This window comes from Aquarana catesbeiana, linkage group LG03 (genome assembly GCF_042186555.1).
Source record: "Aquarana catesbeiana isolate 2022-GZ linkage group LG03, ASM4218655v1, whole genome shotgun sequence".
In the NCBI taxonomy this organism is placed as follows: domain Eukaryota; kingdom Metazoa; phylum Chordata; class Amphibia; order Anura; family Ranidae; genus Aquarana; species Aquarana catesbeiana.
In genome coordinates, this window is record NC_133326.1 from 608,791,415 (window position 1) to 608,807,162 (window position 15,748).

General features: G+C 44.6%; 1 protein-coding gene across 2 annotated transcripts in view; it reads left to right on the forward strand.

The window, feature by feature from the left end:
* LOC141133090 (zinc metalloproteinase-disintegrin-like VLAIP-A) overlaps positions 1 to 15,748 on the forward strand; it is a 120,232-nt gene that overhangs the window by 69,427 nt on the left and 35,057 nt on the right. For both annotated transcript variants that reach the window (XM_073622219.1, XM_073622220.1), the window contains 2 exons: positions 6,743 to 6,920; positions 12,957 to 13,046. In XM_073622219.1, the coding sequence (XP_073478320.1) occupies positions 6,743 to 6,920; positions 12,957 to 13,046 (268 nt within the window). The remainder of the gene's footprint in view (positions 1 to 6,742; positions 6,921 to 12,956; positions 13,047 to 15,748) is intronic.

Consider the following 15,748-nt stretch of genomic DNA (forward strand, 5'->3'; position numbering starts at 1 on the left):
TCTCATTTGGGGTGCGTACAAGGTGTACGGGGGCCAGTGTTGGTTCCACTATGACACCCAGTTTCGCCAAATAATGGTGTCACGGAAGGAGTTCTGCTTTGATTGCCAGGATGTTAGCCTGTGGTTATTGCTTATGTGCCCCCCCATAGGCCTTCGTCCTTTCAGTCCCCAGCCGGCGCCCCCTCCTGGGTGTCGGCTGCCCCCAAGAAAGGCCTATGCTGGCTGTTTAATGAGAGCCACTGCAAGTGGTACAACGTGTGCCGTTTTAAGCACGAGTGCTCACTTTGCGGGGGAGATCCCCTTTACTCCTTCAGATGTGCCAACCATGTCACCTAATTTAAAAACGGCCGTTCAATTCAAGTCCGTCGTGGCCGAGAAACTCCAGAAGGAATTGGATTTGGGGCGCATGGTGGGCCCGTTTGATCTTCCCCCTTTCCACAACCTGAGGGTTTCCCCCCTCAGTGTGGTCCCCAAAAGGGCGGAGGGAACATTCCGCCTTATCCACCACCTGTCCTATCCTTCTGGCTCCCCGGTCAATGACGGCATCAACAAGGAGGAATCCAGGATCCACTACGCCTCGTTTGACAAGGCGCTCCACTTGGTCAGGGCGGCTGGTCCTTTGGCCTTGCTGGCCAAGGCGGACATTGAGTCCGCCTTCTGCCTCCTCCCGGTCCACCCGGAATGCTTCCATCTGCTGGGATGCTACTTTCAGGGAAGCTACTTTTTTGACATGTGCCGTCCCATGGGCTGTGCCATTTCTTGTTATTTCTTTAAACTTTTCAGTAGTTTCCTTGAATGGGTAGTTGTCCAGGCAGCTGTCTTGCATTCTGTGTTACACTATTTGGATGACTTCCTCTTTGTGGGCCCAGCTGACAGCGGTGAGTGCCAGCAGCATCTGTCTGTTTTTCAGGATACATGCAAGTGGTTTGCCATCCCGCTGTCAGCTGACAAGACCGAGGGCCCTGTGAAACTTATGGCCTTCTTGGTTATCGAAATCAACACCGTGGCGATGGTTTTCCGGCTGCCCCATGACAAGCTGGCCAGGCTACTCTCCCTGGTCCGCTTGGCAAAAGGGGCTAAAAAGCTGCAGTTGAAACAACTTCAGTCTTTGCTGGGTCACTTCGTCTTTGCCTGTCGAGTCATCCGCATGGGGAGGGCTTTCTGTAGATGCCTGGCGTGGGCCACAAAAGGGGTAGCTGTCCCCCACCATTATATCCACATCACCAAGCCCATGTGGGATGACTTGGGGACGTGGCTATCCTTTCTCCAGTCCTACAATGGCCAGTCATGTTAGTTGCTGGAGGAGGTACTGAACTCACAGCTGGAGCTATACACTGATGCGGCAGGCTCCTGTGGTTTTGGTGCCTTTTTCCAAGGGGAGTGGTCTACTGAGTGTTGTCCGGCCCCATGGGCCCACATGGATCTTTTGAGCAACCTCACACTGCTGGAGCTCTTTCCGATTATTGTCGCCATTGAGCTGTGGGGTGAGCGGTTGCGCAATCGCCAGGTGGTTTTCTGGTCTGATAACATGAGTGTGGTTACAGGTGGTCAATCGACAGTCTGCCAGCTCCCCTCCGGTCGTGTCGTTGCTGCGTTTTTTGATTTTAAAGTGCCTTCAGTTTAATGTTTGTTTTAGAGCTAGGCTGGAACGATATTGCCGATGCTCTCTCTCGTTCACAGCTTGATCATTTACGCGCCCTGGAGGGCCTCCCCTGTCCTGCCTACTTGTGGAACCTTGTTTCTGATGTTTGCTAGACCTCCCCGGGCGTCGCTGTCCCCGCGGTCGTGGACGTCGTACTGTCGCGTGTGGGACGAATGGGTCCAGGTGTCGGGCGGTGAGTTTTCCATCTCGTCTTCACAGGAAAGTCACGTGGCTTTATTTTCTTACCTTGTGTATTTACTACAAAAAGGTTCTTCCGGTTCCATGGTTTTGTCGGCCATGTCTGCTTTGTCTTTCTGGTTTCAGCTCCTGGGTTGGGAGGACATTACAAAAACGTTCCATGTCTATCGAGTCCTGCGGGGTTGGAGACGTGCGACCCATTCCCTCGATTCCCGGCGCTTGGTTTCCCTCACCATTTTTCTCCGGTATCCTTTCCCTGTTGCCCTCTATTTGCTTTTCTCTGTTCGAGACCTATCTCTTCCACGTGGCTTCCTCGTGGGCATTTTTCGGGGCCTTTCGCATTGGCGAACTGGTTTTGAAATCCACGCCCTTAGCCGGCGGCATCCTGGCGGAGGATGTTACCATCTCTGATCGCTGCGTGTCGGTTTTGTTGCGCATGTCAAAAACCGACAGTTTTGGCAAGGGCAGAAGGGTTGTTTTGTACCCTTGCGGGGGCTCCTTCTGCCTTGTTTCTTTGGCCTCCCCCTTCCTGTCTTCACGCCCCCTACTTTCTTTGTCTACTCTGATTCCTCCTCTCTTAGCAGGTTCCAATTTTTGCGGGTTTTTAGTTGTTGCCTCGAAAAATTGGGCCTCCCTTTGCGTGACTTTGCGACCCACTCCTTTCGGATCGGTGCTGCCACCGAGGCTTCTGGTATGGGTTTCTCTGATATGGAACTCCAGCATTTGGGTAGGTGGGAATCGTCCCACTTTTCTTTGTATGTCTGCCCACACCTGTTGTTTTAAATTTCAGATCATTACCCTGTTATGGTTTGGATCGTGGGAGATTCCTTCATTTACTGGGCTGCTCGTCGGGCGGAAGTTCGGAGCCACGGGAAGAATTTGAGTTTTGCCTATGATCTCGCCAGGATCCGCTGGATTGGGCTTCGCGCTTTACGCTAGCCTCAGGTCCTTCCTGTTTGCGCCTTTGGTCCCACGTGTCTGGCCCCATCATCTTGATTCTTCACGCTGGAGGGAATGATGTGGGTTATACGCATTCTGTGGACTTAATTTTTGCTATCAAGCGGGACATTGCTCAATGCTATGCAGTTTTCACCAATTTGGTGCTCGTCTCGTCGGAAATCGTGCCTCGCCTGCTGTGGGCCAGGGAAATACCTGGCCCCCGGCTAGAACGCTTCCGTTGAAAAGTTGAGGAAGATCATTTGGGAGTATGGGCCCCACCCCAAACTCGCCAAGAAAAGAAGGGGGCAAGTGGACTATTGCGGTACGTATAAAGAGAGGTATACATATATAGTACAAACCACTGATAAAAAATCAGAAAGTTTATTTATACAAATATAGCAAAAAAGAAAAACAACAAAACATAAGTTAAAAAGGTTCAGATGACATGATATTTCAACATGTTTCGCGGGTTTACTGCTTCATCAGGACAATACATCTGTGGATATAGATGAAAATGCAATAATAAGTACCATATAAAAAGTTTTTTACACAATTGTGAAATGGGGGGGATAAAAAAAAGGATAGATGACAGGACTGCTTACCCGAGCCTTGGAGGGTGTACAGCAATAGGACAACCCGGCTGGGTCTCCCCCGGAGATTGGGAAGGGGATATAAGACACCAGCCAGTATCTGAATGAAACAGTATGAAGATGGGTTATTGAATAATCACTGTCAGGTAGATACCAGTCATAAAGTGTTGTGATTGTGAAAGGAACACATCAAAAATTGTGAGAAGACCAAACAGCATGGGAAAGATACACACCATGAATGGGAAAAGGAAGAAAGTGAAAGTGAGGGGAGTGAGAGAGAGATTTTCCCTATCTCCCTCACACTCCCCTCACTTTCACTTTCTACCTGACAGTGATTATCCAATTACCCATCTTCATACTGTTTCATTCAGATACTGGCTGGTGTCTTATATCCCCTTCCCAATCGCCGGGGGAGACCCAGCCGGGTTGTCCTATTGCTGTACACCCTCCAAGGCTCGGGTAAGCAGTCCTGTCATCTATCCTTTTTTTTATCCCCCCCATTTCACAATTGTGTAAAAAACTTTTTATATGGTACTTATTATTGCATTTTCATCTATATCCACAGATGTATTGTCCCAATGAAGCGGTAAACCCGCAAAACATGTTGAAATATCATGTCATCTGAACCTTTTTAACTTATGTTTTGTTGTTTTTCTTTTTTGCTATATTTGTATAAATAAACACTGTGATTTTTTTTTATCAGTGATTTGTACTATATATGTATACCTCTCTTTATAGGTACCGCAATAGTCCACTTGCCCCCTTCTTTTCTCTGCGAGTTTGGGATGGGGCCCATACTCCCAAATGATCTTCCTCAACTAATTTTGATGATGGTACATTTTACTGATTTATACCTTATTTATTAATCTGGTGAGGCCACACGCTCTCTCATTCGAAAAGTTAACGCTCAGGTCGCCAAGTTTGTTCGGCAAATAGGTGGGTTCGTCATTCGTCACAAGGATCTGGAGGGTACTAATGACAAACTGTTGAGACCGGATGGCGTTCACCTTAATGACATTGGGTTGGACATATTCAACCTTGGCCTGCAGCGAGGTGTGGAACAGGCGCTGGCTGCGGTGGGGCGCTTGTCAGTTATTAACTGATGGGCGGTTGGTTTTCTTGACCTTGCCAGCAGTTAAAGTTGCTGTAATGGGCTATGCTCTTGAATGGAAAATTGGAAGTAGGCTGTCTGTCCAGCACTTATGGTAAGGACAGGCCCCACTTCCGTCTTTTGGTTAAGTGCTCAGAGTATGACCGTGACTGGCACTGGTTAAATATGTTTACATGTTATGTGTTGGAATTTAATAAAGCTGTGGCCTTGCCCTTTCCAACCTAATGGTTGTAAGTGTCTTATTTTAATGGGGTAAAGGGCAAGGGTGGTGGGGGATTTGATCCCTTGGTGTTACGTTAATTGGGACCTAAGCCCATTGCGCCTCAGCAGTCATGAAGGCCTCTTGAGCCCCTCCCTAGGGAAAGAGAGCCTTGACTGATGGGGGCATGGCTAGGTACATGACAAGGGAAACGATTGGTGGGGACAGATGGGATGGGCCTGAGCTCAGGAAAGTGAGTGCCCCAGGGAATTCTGGGTCTTTTCGGAAGAGTCGTTGGAAGAGCTGCCCGCCCTCCCGCCCCTTTTTCCTACTATAGTATGTCACAGCTTGCTGCGGTTTTCTTAACCTTGCCAGCAGTTAAAGTTGCTGTAATGGGCTATGCCCTTGAATGGAAAATTGGAAGTAGGCTGTCTGTCCAGCACTTATGGTAAGGACAGGCCCCACTTCCCTCTTTTGGTTAAGTGCTCACAGTACGACTGTGACTGGCACTGGTTAAATATGTTTACATGTTATGTGTTGGAATTTAATAAAGCTGTGGCCTTGCCCTTTCCAACCTAATGGTTGTAAGTGTCTTATTTTAAGGGGGTAAAGGGCAAGGGTGGTGGGGGATTTGATCCCTTGGTGTTACGTTAATTGGGACCTAAGTCCATTGCGCCTCAGCAGTCAAGGGAATCGGCGTATGGTGCCACATCCCAATGACTTGAAATTCCAAGAAATAAGAAGGAAAAATACCTTCAGTATGGATGGACCTTTAAGGCACCATACTAACAAAACAACTCTCATAAATAAAACTATACATTTATTAGATCACATTAAAAAAGTTGGTGGATAAAGACATTACCACCAAGTCAAATTCATACATTAGATCACATTAAAAAAGTTGGTGGTGATTCAATGAGATCAGTGCTGGGGGCAGTTAGGTGACAACTCATCAAGTGCATTGGCAAGCTGTGACAGTGACTGACCTTCATTACACAAATTTGCTGGGGAGGAGTGCTTCCAGCATTTAAATTAATGCATTTTTTGATACAGGCCAACTGTTATGACTTACAATTGGGCTCAGGATTTCAGGTAATAAGACACTTCTCCACATTTTACAGTTCTAACCTTGGAGCTCAGCTATAGCTGCTTTGCCAAAAAAGCATTTTGCAACCAGAGCTCAATTGTGAAATCTCAAATTACCCAATCGAATGTGGTTGTTTCATTAAAGAAATCCAGTCTTTCCACAAGAAAAGGAAGCCACACTCAATATAAAGGGCTTCAGTCCAGTTTATTTAAACTCTCCACAGCAGAGAAAATTCCAACTGGTATTTGCAAGCTCTAATGCGCTTCACTCCAGTTGGTGCTTATTCACAGGGATGACTTTCCAAAATGAATGATCACTTAGCTTGGCAAATATGCTGAAGCTTCTTTCACGTCAATCATCCAATCATGTGTAAACAAATAGTCTTGATGTTTCAATTTCCCATTGCATGTGAAGTAAACATCACTTCACTTTTTTACTAAGCTAAATGTACATCCGCATTCTTAATTTCTCCATTAAATGAACTTCACTGAGTTGATGAAGTGACTCATCACCTTTCCTGCCTGCTCTTTACAACTCCTCAATTAGAGAGATCCAGTCTGAAAGCAAACAGCTTCTGCGGTGGTCTCTATTTAGAAAAATCATACCCCCAATGCTTTGTAACACCAGTGTCATAGGTGCACTACTACATAGGGTTACTACTGTAAACAACGATTTTATATGAAAACCTAAACCATTATAAAAAAAAAAAAAAAAAAAAAAAAACAGTTTCAAAAATTTTCAAACTTAAAAAAAAAAAAAATATAGCAAACCCAGAATCTTTATGGTTTTCTTAAATTGGGAATGAGGAAAAATAATTATAATGCTGATCTTATGTGCTGAAAAGGTATGATCATATGGAGGTAGATATCTATAGTTATTATGCCCAATCTGAACTTTGGGTTTATACTACAAAATCAGTGTCTGCTACCTTCTATCTGAGTCAATAATTGCATTTCTTTACTCTCACTCTTTCTAGCTCTCCACCCGCTTCTAAGTTTAGTCAATGCAGCATGAACCAGTTTAAGAAGTATCTCCTGAATCTGTCATTCAAGTGTCTGATGAATAAACCCAAAATAGGACGGTTTATATCCCCACCATTCTGCGGCAACAACTTAATTGAGAATGGAGAGCAGTGTGACTGTGGAGCTGAACAGGTCAGTCTGTTTTATAGTCTTTGCTGGTCTTAAAAAAAAGATTTCCAGGAATGAAAGACTTCTCCATTCTACACCATGAACCTATTTTAGTATGAAACAATCTAGTGGTTATTGCATAGCACCCAACTGTCCCTGATTTCGAGGGACTGTTCCTGATTTGGAGCAATGTCCCTCTGTCCCTCTGTCCTCCTCATTTGTCCCTCATTTTGGTCTGATCCATATAGTTGTGTATAAAATGCACTTTTTATCTTTCAAAAAGTGTTTCCCAGTGCTAAACCTTTCATCTAAATTCTAAATTGCTGCATTTGTAAATTTTAAAAGCCAATATAAAGGAATAGTAGTGGTAAAAAAAAGCCCTTGTGGATTTAATGAACTTTTTTTTTTTGGTTAATTCTCCTTTAAGGGTGTGGGGCAGGGGGCGTGTCTTATGACTACTTATGTTTGCTAGTAGGTGTCCCTCATTCCCATTTCAAAATATTGGGAAGTATGGTTATTGGCACAAACCTCCCTCATTAAAGTGCATCTGCAGTTTTCTAGCACACAAACAGCAACTAAGAAGTATAGTAAAAGGTAGATACTTCTTGTAAAATTTTACTCTGAATTATACTCTTCCTGGGTGGATTATGGAGGAGAAGCGGTTCGTGAATTCCTGGCCCCCATTCCTCTCCTGGAACTGTCCGAGGAGGCAGCACAGGAGTTAGAACTTCCAATTACTGTAGAAGAAATCATATCTGCAATATGTGCACTCAACCTGAATAAGACACCAGGACTGGATGGCTATCCGGTTGAGTGGAGCTGACGAAGACCACTCCAAGCTCATTTCTAAATACTATTTCACCCTATTGACATTCTCCTCCACTAGAATGGAGAGGGTAGCTGCACAATGGAAAGCAGACATCCCGTCCATCACTGAGGAATCTTGGTCTGAGGCATTGGATACAATGCGATGATTTCAGCTAGGGACAGATTACTACAATTTAACTACTTAACTACTTTAACTACAGAATATATTACACGCCACAATGGCTGCATAAAATGGGAAGGCTGTAGTCGCCGGAATGTCATAGATGTAAGGGTCTGGAAATGCCCCATAATAGTACGATTCTGGAAAACAATCCTTAACTACTTGGAAGATGCCTTGGCTCTCCCCAATATTTACTCCCCGGCCAGATGCCTGTTGGGCAATCTGGAGGAGGAAAGATTATCCAAGTCGCAAAAAAATACTAATGAGAATACTCTTTTGCTATGCTAAGAAAGCACTGGCTCTCAGATGGAAGGACCCGGTCCCTCCATCTCTACAAAACTGGATGGACCTTGTTAACAGAGCACTCCCACTGTATAAACTGACGTATGCAGCTAGAGGCTGTCACAAGAAATTTGAGAAAGTGGGGGCAGGATGGCTTAAGTACACCTCAGGAGATGGAGCGGTAGGATAGGGGCAGGGAGAGGGTAGTAGGTCTGGGTTGGATGGAAGTATACTTTAGAAGTGTTTTAACGTTCGTAGATACAGTTGAAGATGTCTTAGGATGTATAGGAGATTGTTGGAAAGGAATACCTCTTGAAACTGAAAACTTTGTGATGGAATCACTTTATTGATCAGATACAATAAACACATGTGGTAACGCACATAACATGTACATACATTTGAGATATGAATGTTTGAAGTTAAGTTTATAACAATTATGTACATATGACTGAGAAATGTGGATGTACATTATCTTTGAAAATCTAAATAAAATTTACCCTTTAAAAAAAAAAAGATAGATACTTCTGTTATTTTCATTAATGCTGAACTCCAGGCAGATACAAAAGTCATTACTTACCATATTTATCAGCGTATAACACACACTTTTCTTCCCCTTAAAATAAGGGGAAAATCGTGGGTGCGTGTTCAGGGCCGGTACTAGGGGTGGGCTGGAGGGGAAGCTGCCCTGGGCGGTATGATTTGATGTGGGAGGAGGGTGCAGTTTGCCGAGTACAGCCTGCCCAGTACAAAATATGCTGCCGAATGTAACACAGAAGACAGAGAGCGGCTTTGTCCCTGCATCATAGCACTACACCCGCCCCCTGCCTGCACAGGGCACTGTACTATTCTCTGAGCAACAGGAGAGTGGAGCAGGCGGGCGCATCAGGTTGGGAAGGCATCAGTTGTCAGTGCTTTTCTGATTGATTCTAGATCCTGCTCCTCTCCTTGCCCGAACAGCAGCTTCTCTTCCCCCTCTCCAGTCATCCCTATCTCTCCTGCTTTATTTTTCACAGTGTCCAGATGTCCGATGTCCTTGGGAGATCACAACCTCCGCCCCTTACCTAGGCTCCTGTTTATATCTGTCCCTGCTCTGAATGATCTCAGAGCCCATTCCTCCTCTGTGTAGTGCCCTCTCCTCCTGTGCCCTTCCCCTCGGGTCTCCTCTTCTCTGCTGCATGGCCAAACTGAGTGTTCTCTGTCTCTCAGCTGACAGGTAACTTTCAGGCTTCATATCACTGTTAATTGCTGTGCAGACAACTGTTCTTTTTAGTAAGGGTCCATTCACAAGAGGTGCAAACATGTGTCTCTCATGCAAGGCTGACTTTTATCAGCACTGGGGTTACATAGGTGTTGTGCACATCCCCATGTCAGCACCCCATTCATATCTACTGGGACATGAGGCTGCATGGACACAGCAACTGTATCCTAATATAACATGCAGGTGCGGGTCCCCATAGAAGTGAATAGGACACTGGCACAGGGATGCACACAATGCCCATACATCCCTGTCCTCATAGCCTGAGCCCTGCACAGGACACACATGTGAATGGGCCCTAGAGAACTCATATACATGGAGACTTAGTGAGCTCCCCAACTCCCCGAGTATAAGAAAACAGGGATTTTACACAGGAGCTAATAAAGTTGGCCTCCTAGCCTTTACGTCCCGCCATTGGACTGGTGTTGTGTCCATCATAGGAGCCAGGCTCTGTGTATCTCGGCGGTGCTAAAATGTAAAAACCCATCATGTTGCAATTTTGGCCAAGGCTGCAGATGGACACTGGGGAAGGCTGCAGATGGACACTAGGGAAGGCTGCAGATGGACACTGTGGAAGGCTGCAGATGGACACTGGGCAAGGCTGCAGATGGACACTAGGGAAGGCTGCAGATGGACACTGGGCAAGGCTGCAGATGGACACTGGGGAAGGCTGCAGATGGACACTGGGCAAGCCTGCAGATGGACACTGATAAGGCTGCATTGATGGGCATTTATAATGAAAGTTTTTGTCCTTAAACTTCCCTCCTAAAAGTTTTTTTCCTTAAACTTCCCTCCTAAACTTGGGGTGCGTGTTATACGCCGGCGCGTGTTATATGCTGATAAATACGGTAATGCAGCTTTCTATTTTTTTGGTACATCATTAAATGTATCAAAACAATGCCAAAACTGCATACTGCTTCCCAATGAATCCAGCAAACTTTATTGCAGGATCATCTTATGAAGATACTCAACCCCTGTCCTCTGCTATGTTTTTCTCCATACTGGGGCTTAGTCATTGGGCTCTATGAATAAGCCCCAGCAGGGGACACCTGGGGCTGGAGAGAGCGACACAGGAATTGGAGTGGTGCCTGGGAGTTGTATGTGTATACATATTTTTTTTAACAGAGATGTTTGTGTATATACATATTTAAATCAACTTTTATTTGAATGCATGCACAAAACATACCTAAATATGACCTGCTATGAGCCTCTTGTAATCAACTGAACAGCAGAGCTCAGAGGGGAACTGGAAAAAAAAACAGTAAAAGAAGCTCATGTGCTAACCAGTGGCGGCTGGTGTTTTTTTTGGGGGGAGGGCAGCAAACAACCACCTATCCCCCCCCTCCCTCCTCCCCCCTCGCGGCACCCACCCCCCTCCCCCCCACTGTTTGCCGGTCGGTCCGGCACTTCATCAGCTGTGGGTGGCAGGCAGCGTAGTGCAGCGGCTCCGTGTCCTCCATGGCGGCTTCCAGCTCCTCCCCTCCTCCTAGGCATCCAATAGGATCACCTGTCCTTTCAGCCAATCAGGTGACTGGTGTCAAAACCGCCTTCCTGATTGGCCGGGAGGAGGATCAGTGTTACAATAGCGAATATTCCACTTGGGTGGGATCGGAGCGCACTCTCTGCGACCCGAGCCCGTTTTCATCCGATCTCCCCATAGAGGAAAGCAGAAATCTGACAGGTCTGTCTCTGCACAGTGAGCAGAGACAGTTCTGTCATCTGCCTGCTCAGCGAGGATCAGCGGATTGATCCCCAGCTGAGCAAAGTGGAGTCCACCGAGCGGACCACGCGTGTGAAAGGACCCTTTATCCAGTTACAGGCTGGAAGCGATACTTAACTGCAGCAAACAAAGATTAGGTCACCTTCCCTGCCAGGAAGGATTTTGGTGTGTGTCTGAGCTGTGTAAATTTCAGGACTGGGTAGACATGCATATCAAGTATATATATATATATATATATATATATATATATATATATATATATATATATAGTGGCTGGTGTTTTTTTTTCGGGGGGGGGCAAGCAACCACCCCCCTGGTCGGCCGGTGGCACCCCCCCCACTCGCAGTCGGTCATCCAGCACTTACCCCCATCTAGGTTCCAGGCGGGCAGCGCTGCGACGGAGGAGACAGACAGGAATCTCCTCCTCCTATGCATTACACTGGCTTCAGCTGTGCATCTCCTCCCTCCTCCTCCTTGGCATCCAATAGGATTGCCTGTCCTTTCAGTCAATCGGGTGACGGGTCTCATGATCTGCTTCCTGATTGGCTGGGAGGAGGATCAGTGTGAGAATAGCGAATATTCATTTTGAAGTCTATTAGAGCCTCTGGCTCTAATCACATGCTTCTAAAAATACACCCCCCTATTGGAATACATTCATCCAGTGCCCCGAATGTAGATTAGGGGGCCGGACGCATGGATAGGGCCACCACTGATATACACTAAATTACCAAAAGTATTGGCCAGCCTTTACACGCACATGAACTTTAATGGCGTCCATAAGGTTCAATATTGAGTTGGCCGACCCTTTGCAGCTATAACAGCTTCAACTCTTCTGAGAAGGTTGTCCACAAGGTTTAGAAGTGTGTCTATGGGAATGTTTGACCACTCTTCCAGAAGCGCATTTGTGAGGTCAGGCACTGATGTTGGATGGTCTGACTTGCAGTCTCCACTCAAATTCATCCCAAAGGTGTTCTATCAGGTTGAGGTCAGGACTCTGTGCAGGCCAGTCAGGTTCCACCAACCCAAACTCGATCATCCATGTCTTTATGGACCTTGCTTTGCACTGGTTCAAATCAATTGGTGGAGGGGGGATTATGATGTGGGGTAGTTTTTTCACGGGTTGGACTTAGCCCCTCAGTTCCAGTAAAGGGGGAACTCATAGAGCCCTTTCACACTGGCAGCGTGGGGGGGCGTTGGCAGTATAAAACTAGCGGCTCTTTACCATAGTTTTAGAGGCGCTTTTTGGCGGCTAGCGGGCTCTTTTAACCCTCGCTAGTGGCCGAATAAAGGGTTAAAAGCACCCGCAAAGCACCGCTGCCGAGGCGCTTTCATTGATTTCAATGGGCAGGGGCACTTTAGGAGTAGTGTATACACCGCTCCTAAAGCTCCTGAAAGAAGCTGCTTGCGGACTTTTTTTGATGTCCTGCCAGCGCAGTCACACCAGTGTGAAAGCACTCAGGCTTTTTACACTAGGATTGCAGATGAGGCATTTTTCAGGCGCTTTACAGGCGCTAAAGCACCTGAAAAACGCCTCCAGTGTGAAAAGGGTCTTAAGGCGTCAGCATACCAAGACATTTTGGACAATTTCATGCTCCCAACTTTGTGGGAACAGTTTGGGGATGGCCCTTTCCTTTTCCAAAATGACTGCGAAGCAAGGACCATAAAGACATGGATGAGCAAGTTTGGGGCAAGTTTTTGTTTTATCCCTACATTTCTACATCGTGTGGACTGGACTGATATTGAGAGCTACTTCTTCATACTGTTGTATTATCCTCTATATACTGAGCACATTGGGCGCTTTATTTTTCTTGTTAGGAATGCACCAATCCTTGCTGTGATGCCTCCACATGTAAACTGAAAGCAGAAGCTGTATGTGCAGATGGGGAATGCTGCGAGAAATGTCAGGTGAGTGGCAACATGTTAAAGCATCTGTCAATCTAGAGTACAAATTTTTTGTGTTTTTATTTCCTTTCAAGATACTGGTATATGCACAATCAGCTTGGTGCTAATATTGTTATTAATTTGTGTTAATGTTTCTGTGTATAATTCATAATTACTGTATATATGTACCTGGAGGCAGCCATATTTGTTCATTACATGTGCAGGTTCTCTTTCCTGCTTTGCAATGTTATACATTGGTAGTGCTTCACAATAAAAACTGATTGATTGAAAACAATGAGCGCCACATAAGGCTGATATCTTCCCTCAAGTATGGAATTTAAATGAGATTTTTTTTTTTTTAAACATACTTTATTTTAAAAAATTAAATATTGTTAACAGTGAAACATAACATGAACAATCCTGCTAATATATATATGAAAGAAGATCACGAAGTTCAATGAATACAGACCTTGTACACATGAATAGTGAAAGCTATGGTAACAAAACAAGATCTTGCATGAAGGTTGGTTGAGCATGTTAGAAATAATTAAACATTTGACAAGAAGAAGAAATAAGTATTACATGCATGAATGAGAGATCTAATGTACTCGATTCAGAGTTTGAAGGCTGTTTAAAAAAATATCCAATTGTGTTTAAGTGTACAGAGAAGGGGAAAAAAGGGAAAGGGAGGGGGATAGCAGGGAGGGGGAGAATCAGAAAGAGGGAGCCAAAATAAAGAAAAAAAAAAACACTACACATAACCTCCAAAGCGCCTAACTTCTTGTGTCCCACAATATTGTCCAGAGAATGCGGGTACACCCTCCACTTTAGTTGTCTTGTAAGTCAGGTAGAAGAGATAATCATGTGGTATTCTGATCTGAAGGAGGGGGCGAGGGGGGAAACCCAAAGATAATGTAAGGGAGACATAAGAACTAGTAAGAGAGGGAAGAGGGTAGGTAACTGATGGGGAGTGGGAGAGGAAAATGGGTACCAAGATGACCAGAAAATAGGAGCCACATAGTCATTGTGTTTTTATGAAGTGTACCTTATTAATCTAAGTTTAATTCAGTCTTCTGATGGCTTGGAAGTCTTTTTATGCCTGCCACATGTAATTGAAGTGAGTTAGTCTGTCTAGTTTGTAGTGCATAATGGATTCCATATCATGAATATGCTCTACATATGTTTGGGTGGGAGATTGGGACCATCGGTTATAAACATAAAGTAAGAACGTTTCTGGGGAGGGAGGTTCAGGCCTGTGACTTGCCTAATCAGTGAATGGATTTTTTTCCAGGTTTATAGTGGTGTGCAATAGGAAAAAATGGGGCTCAGAGAGCCAATGTCCCTTGAGCTTCAAGTCGTTGGAATGAGTCGGTTTAGATTATTCAGTCTGGTAGGAGAGGTTGAATGAGATGAAGTCAAATACAGATCCTCCACTACTAATCCAAAAATCTTTACCTTTGGTATAATGATATAACTATGGAAAGGCAAAAATATGTAAAATTGCTTTAACCACTTGTCTACTGGGGCAATTTTTTTTTCAAACACATGTTAAAATCTGCATTTTTTGCTAGATATTGCTGCAAACCCTCCAAAAAGTATATATTTTTTTAGCAGAGCCCCCAAAGAACAAATTGCTGGTAGTTTAAATTTCATTTGTTGCATGATATGTGTGCAGTTATTTATCAAAGACATATTTTCAGGAAAAAAATACAGTAAAATGAATATTAGTGCAAATAAACAAAATATTATACTTTTTTTTTTGGTAAAATATAAAAGATGGGGCTGCGTCATGTAAATAGATACCAAGCATGTCGAGTCCTAATATTGTGCACACAACCATGGAATTGCAAAAAATTATGGCAACCAAAATTCTCTACAGGCAACTCTTTAAAAGCGATACCTTACATGTGTGGTGCAATTGATGTTTACATAAACTTGCTTGCTCGCTGTGCTTTTTATATGGGGTGTGTGCAGGGGTGCTTTACATTTTTTTGTTATTTTATATAATTCTCTTTTTTTTCACACTTTTTTTTTTCAATAACTTTTTTATTGGATATTTTACAAATACAGTACAAATATTACTTCAGATGGAGAATAACTATTCAACCAACATTGTGATTATGAAGATAACATCACTGTATATGACATAATAAAACATAATACATATTAAAACATAATTATTATATAGGATTTATATAGCGCCAACACAACATGAGTGCAGACAGTACACTTACAATACAAATCAATAGAGGAGGGATCAGAGGGCCCTGCTCGTTAGAGCTTACAATCTAGAAGGGAGGGTCAAGTGGAAACAAAAGGTAATCACTGTGGGGGGGGGGGGGGGTGAGCTGATGGAGAAAATGAAAAAACAGTTGTTGTTAGGTGTGGGTTGGGTAGGCTTCTCTGAAGAGAAGGGTTTTCAGGGATCGTCTAAAAGCTAACAGAGAAGGAGATAAGTGGACAGATTGGGGTAGGGCATTCCATAGGATTGGAGAGGTGTTGGAAAAGTCCTGGAGACGAGCATGGGAGAAGGTGACGAGGGAGCTAGAGAGCAGAAGGTCTTAAGAGGAACCAAGAGAACAAGTAGGTTGGTATTTAGAGACTAGCCTAGTGATGTAGCTGAGGGCTAAATTGTGGATAGCTTTGTACGTAGTTGTTAGTATTTTGAATGTAATTCTTTGGCTGACCGGAAGCCAGTGGAGGGATTGACAGAGAGGGGTAGCAGA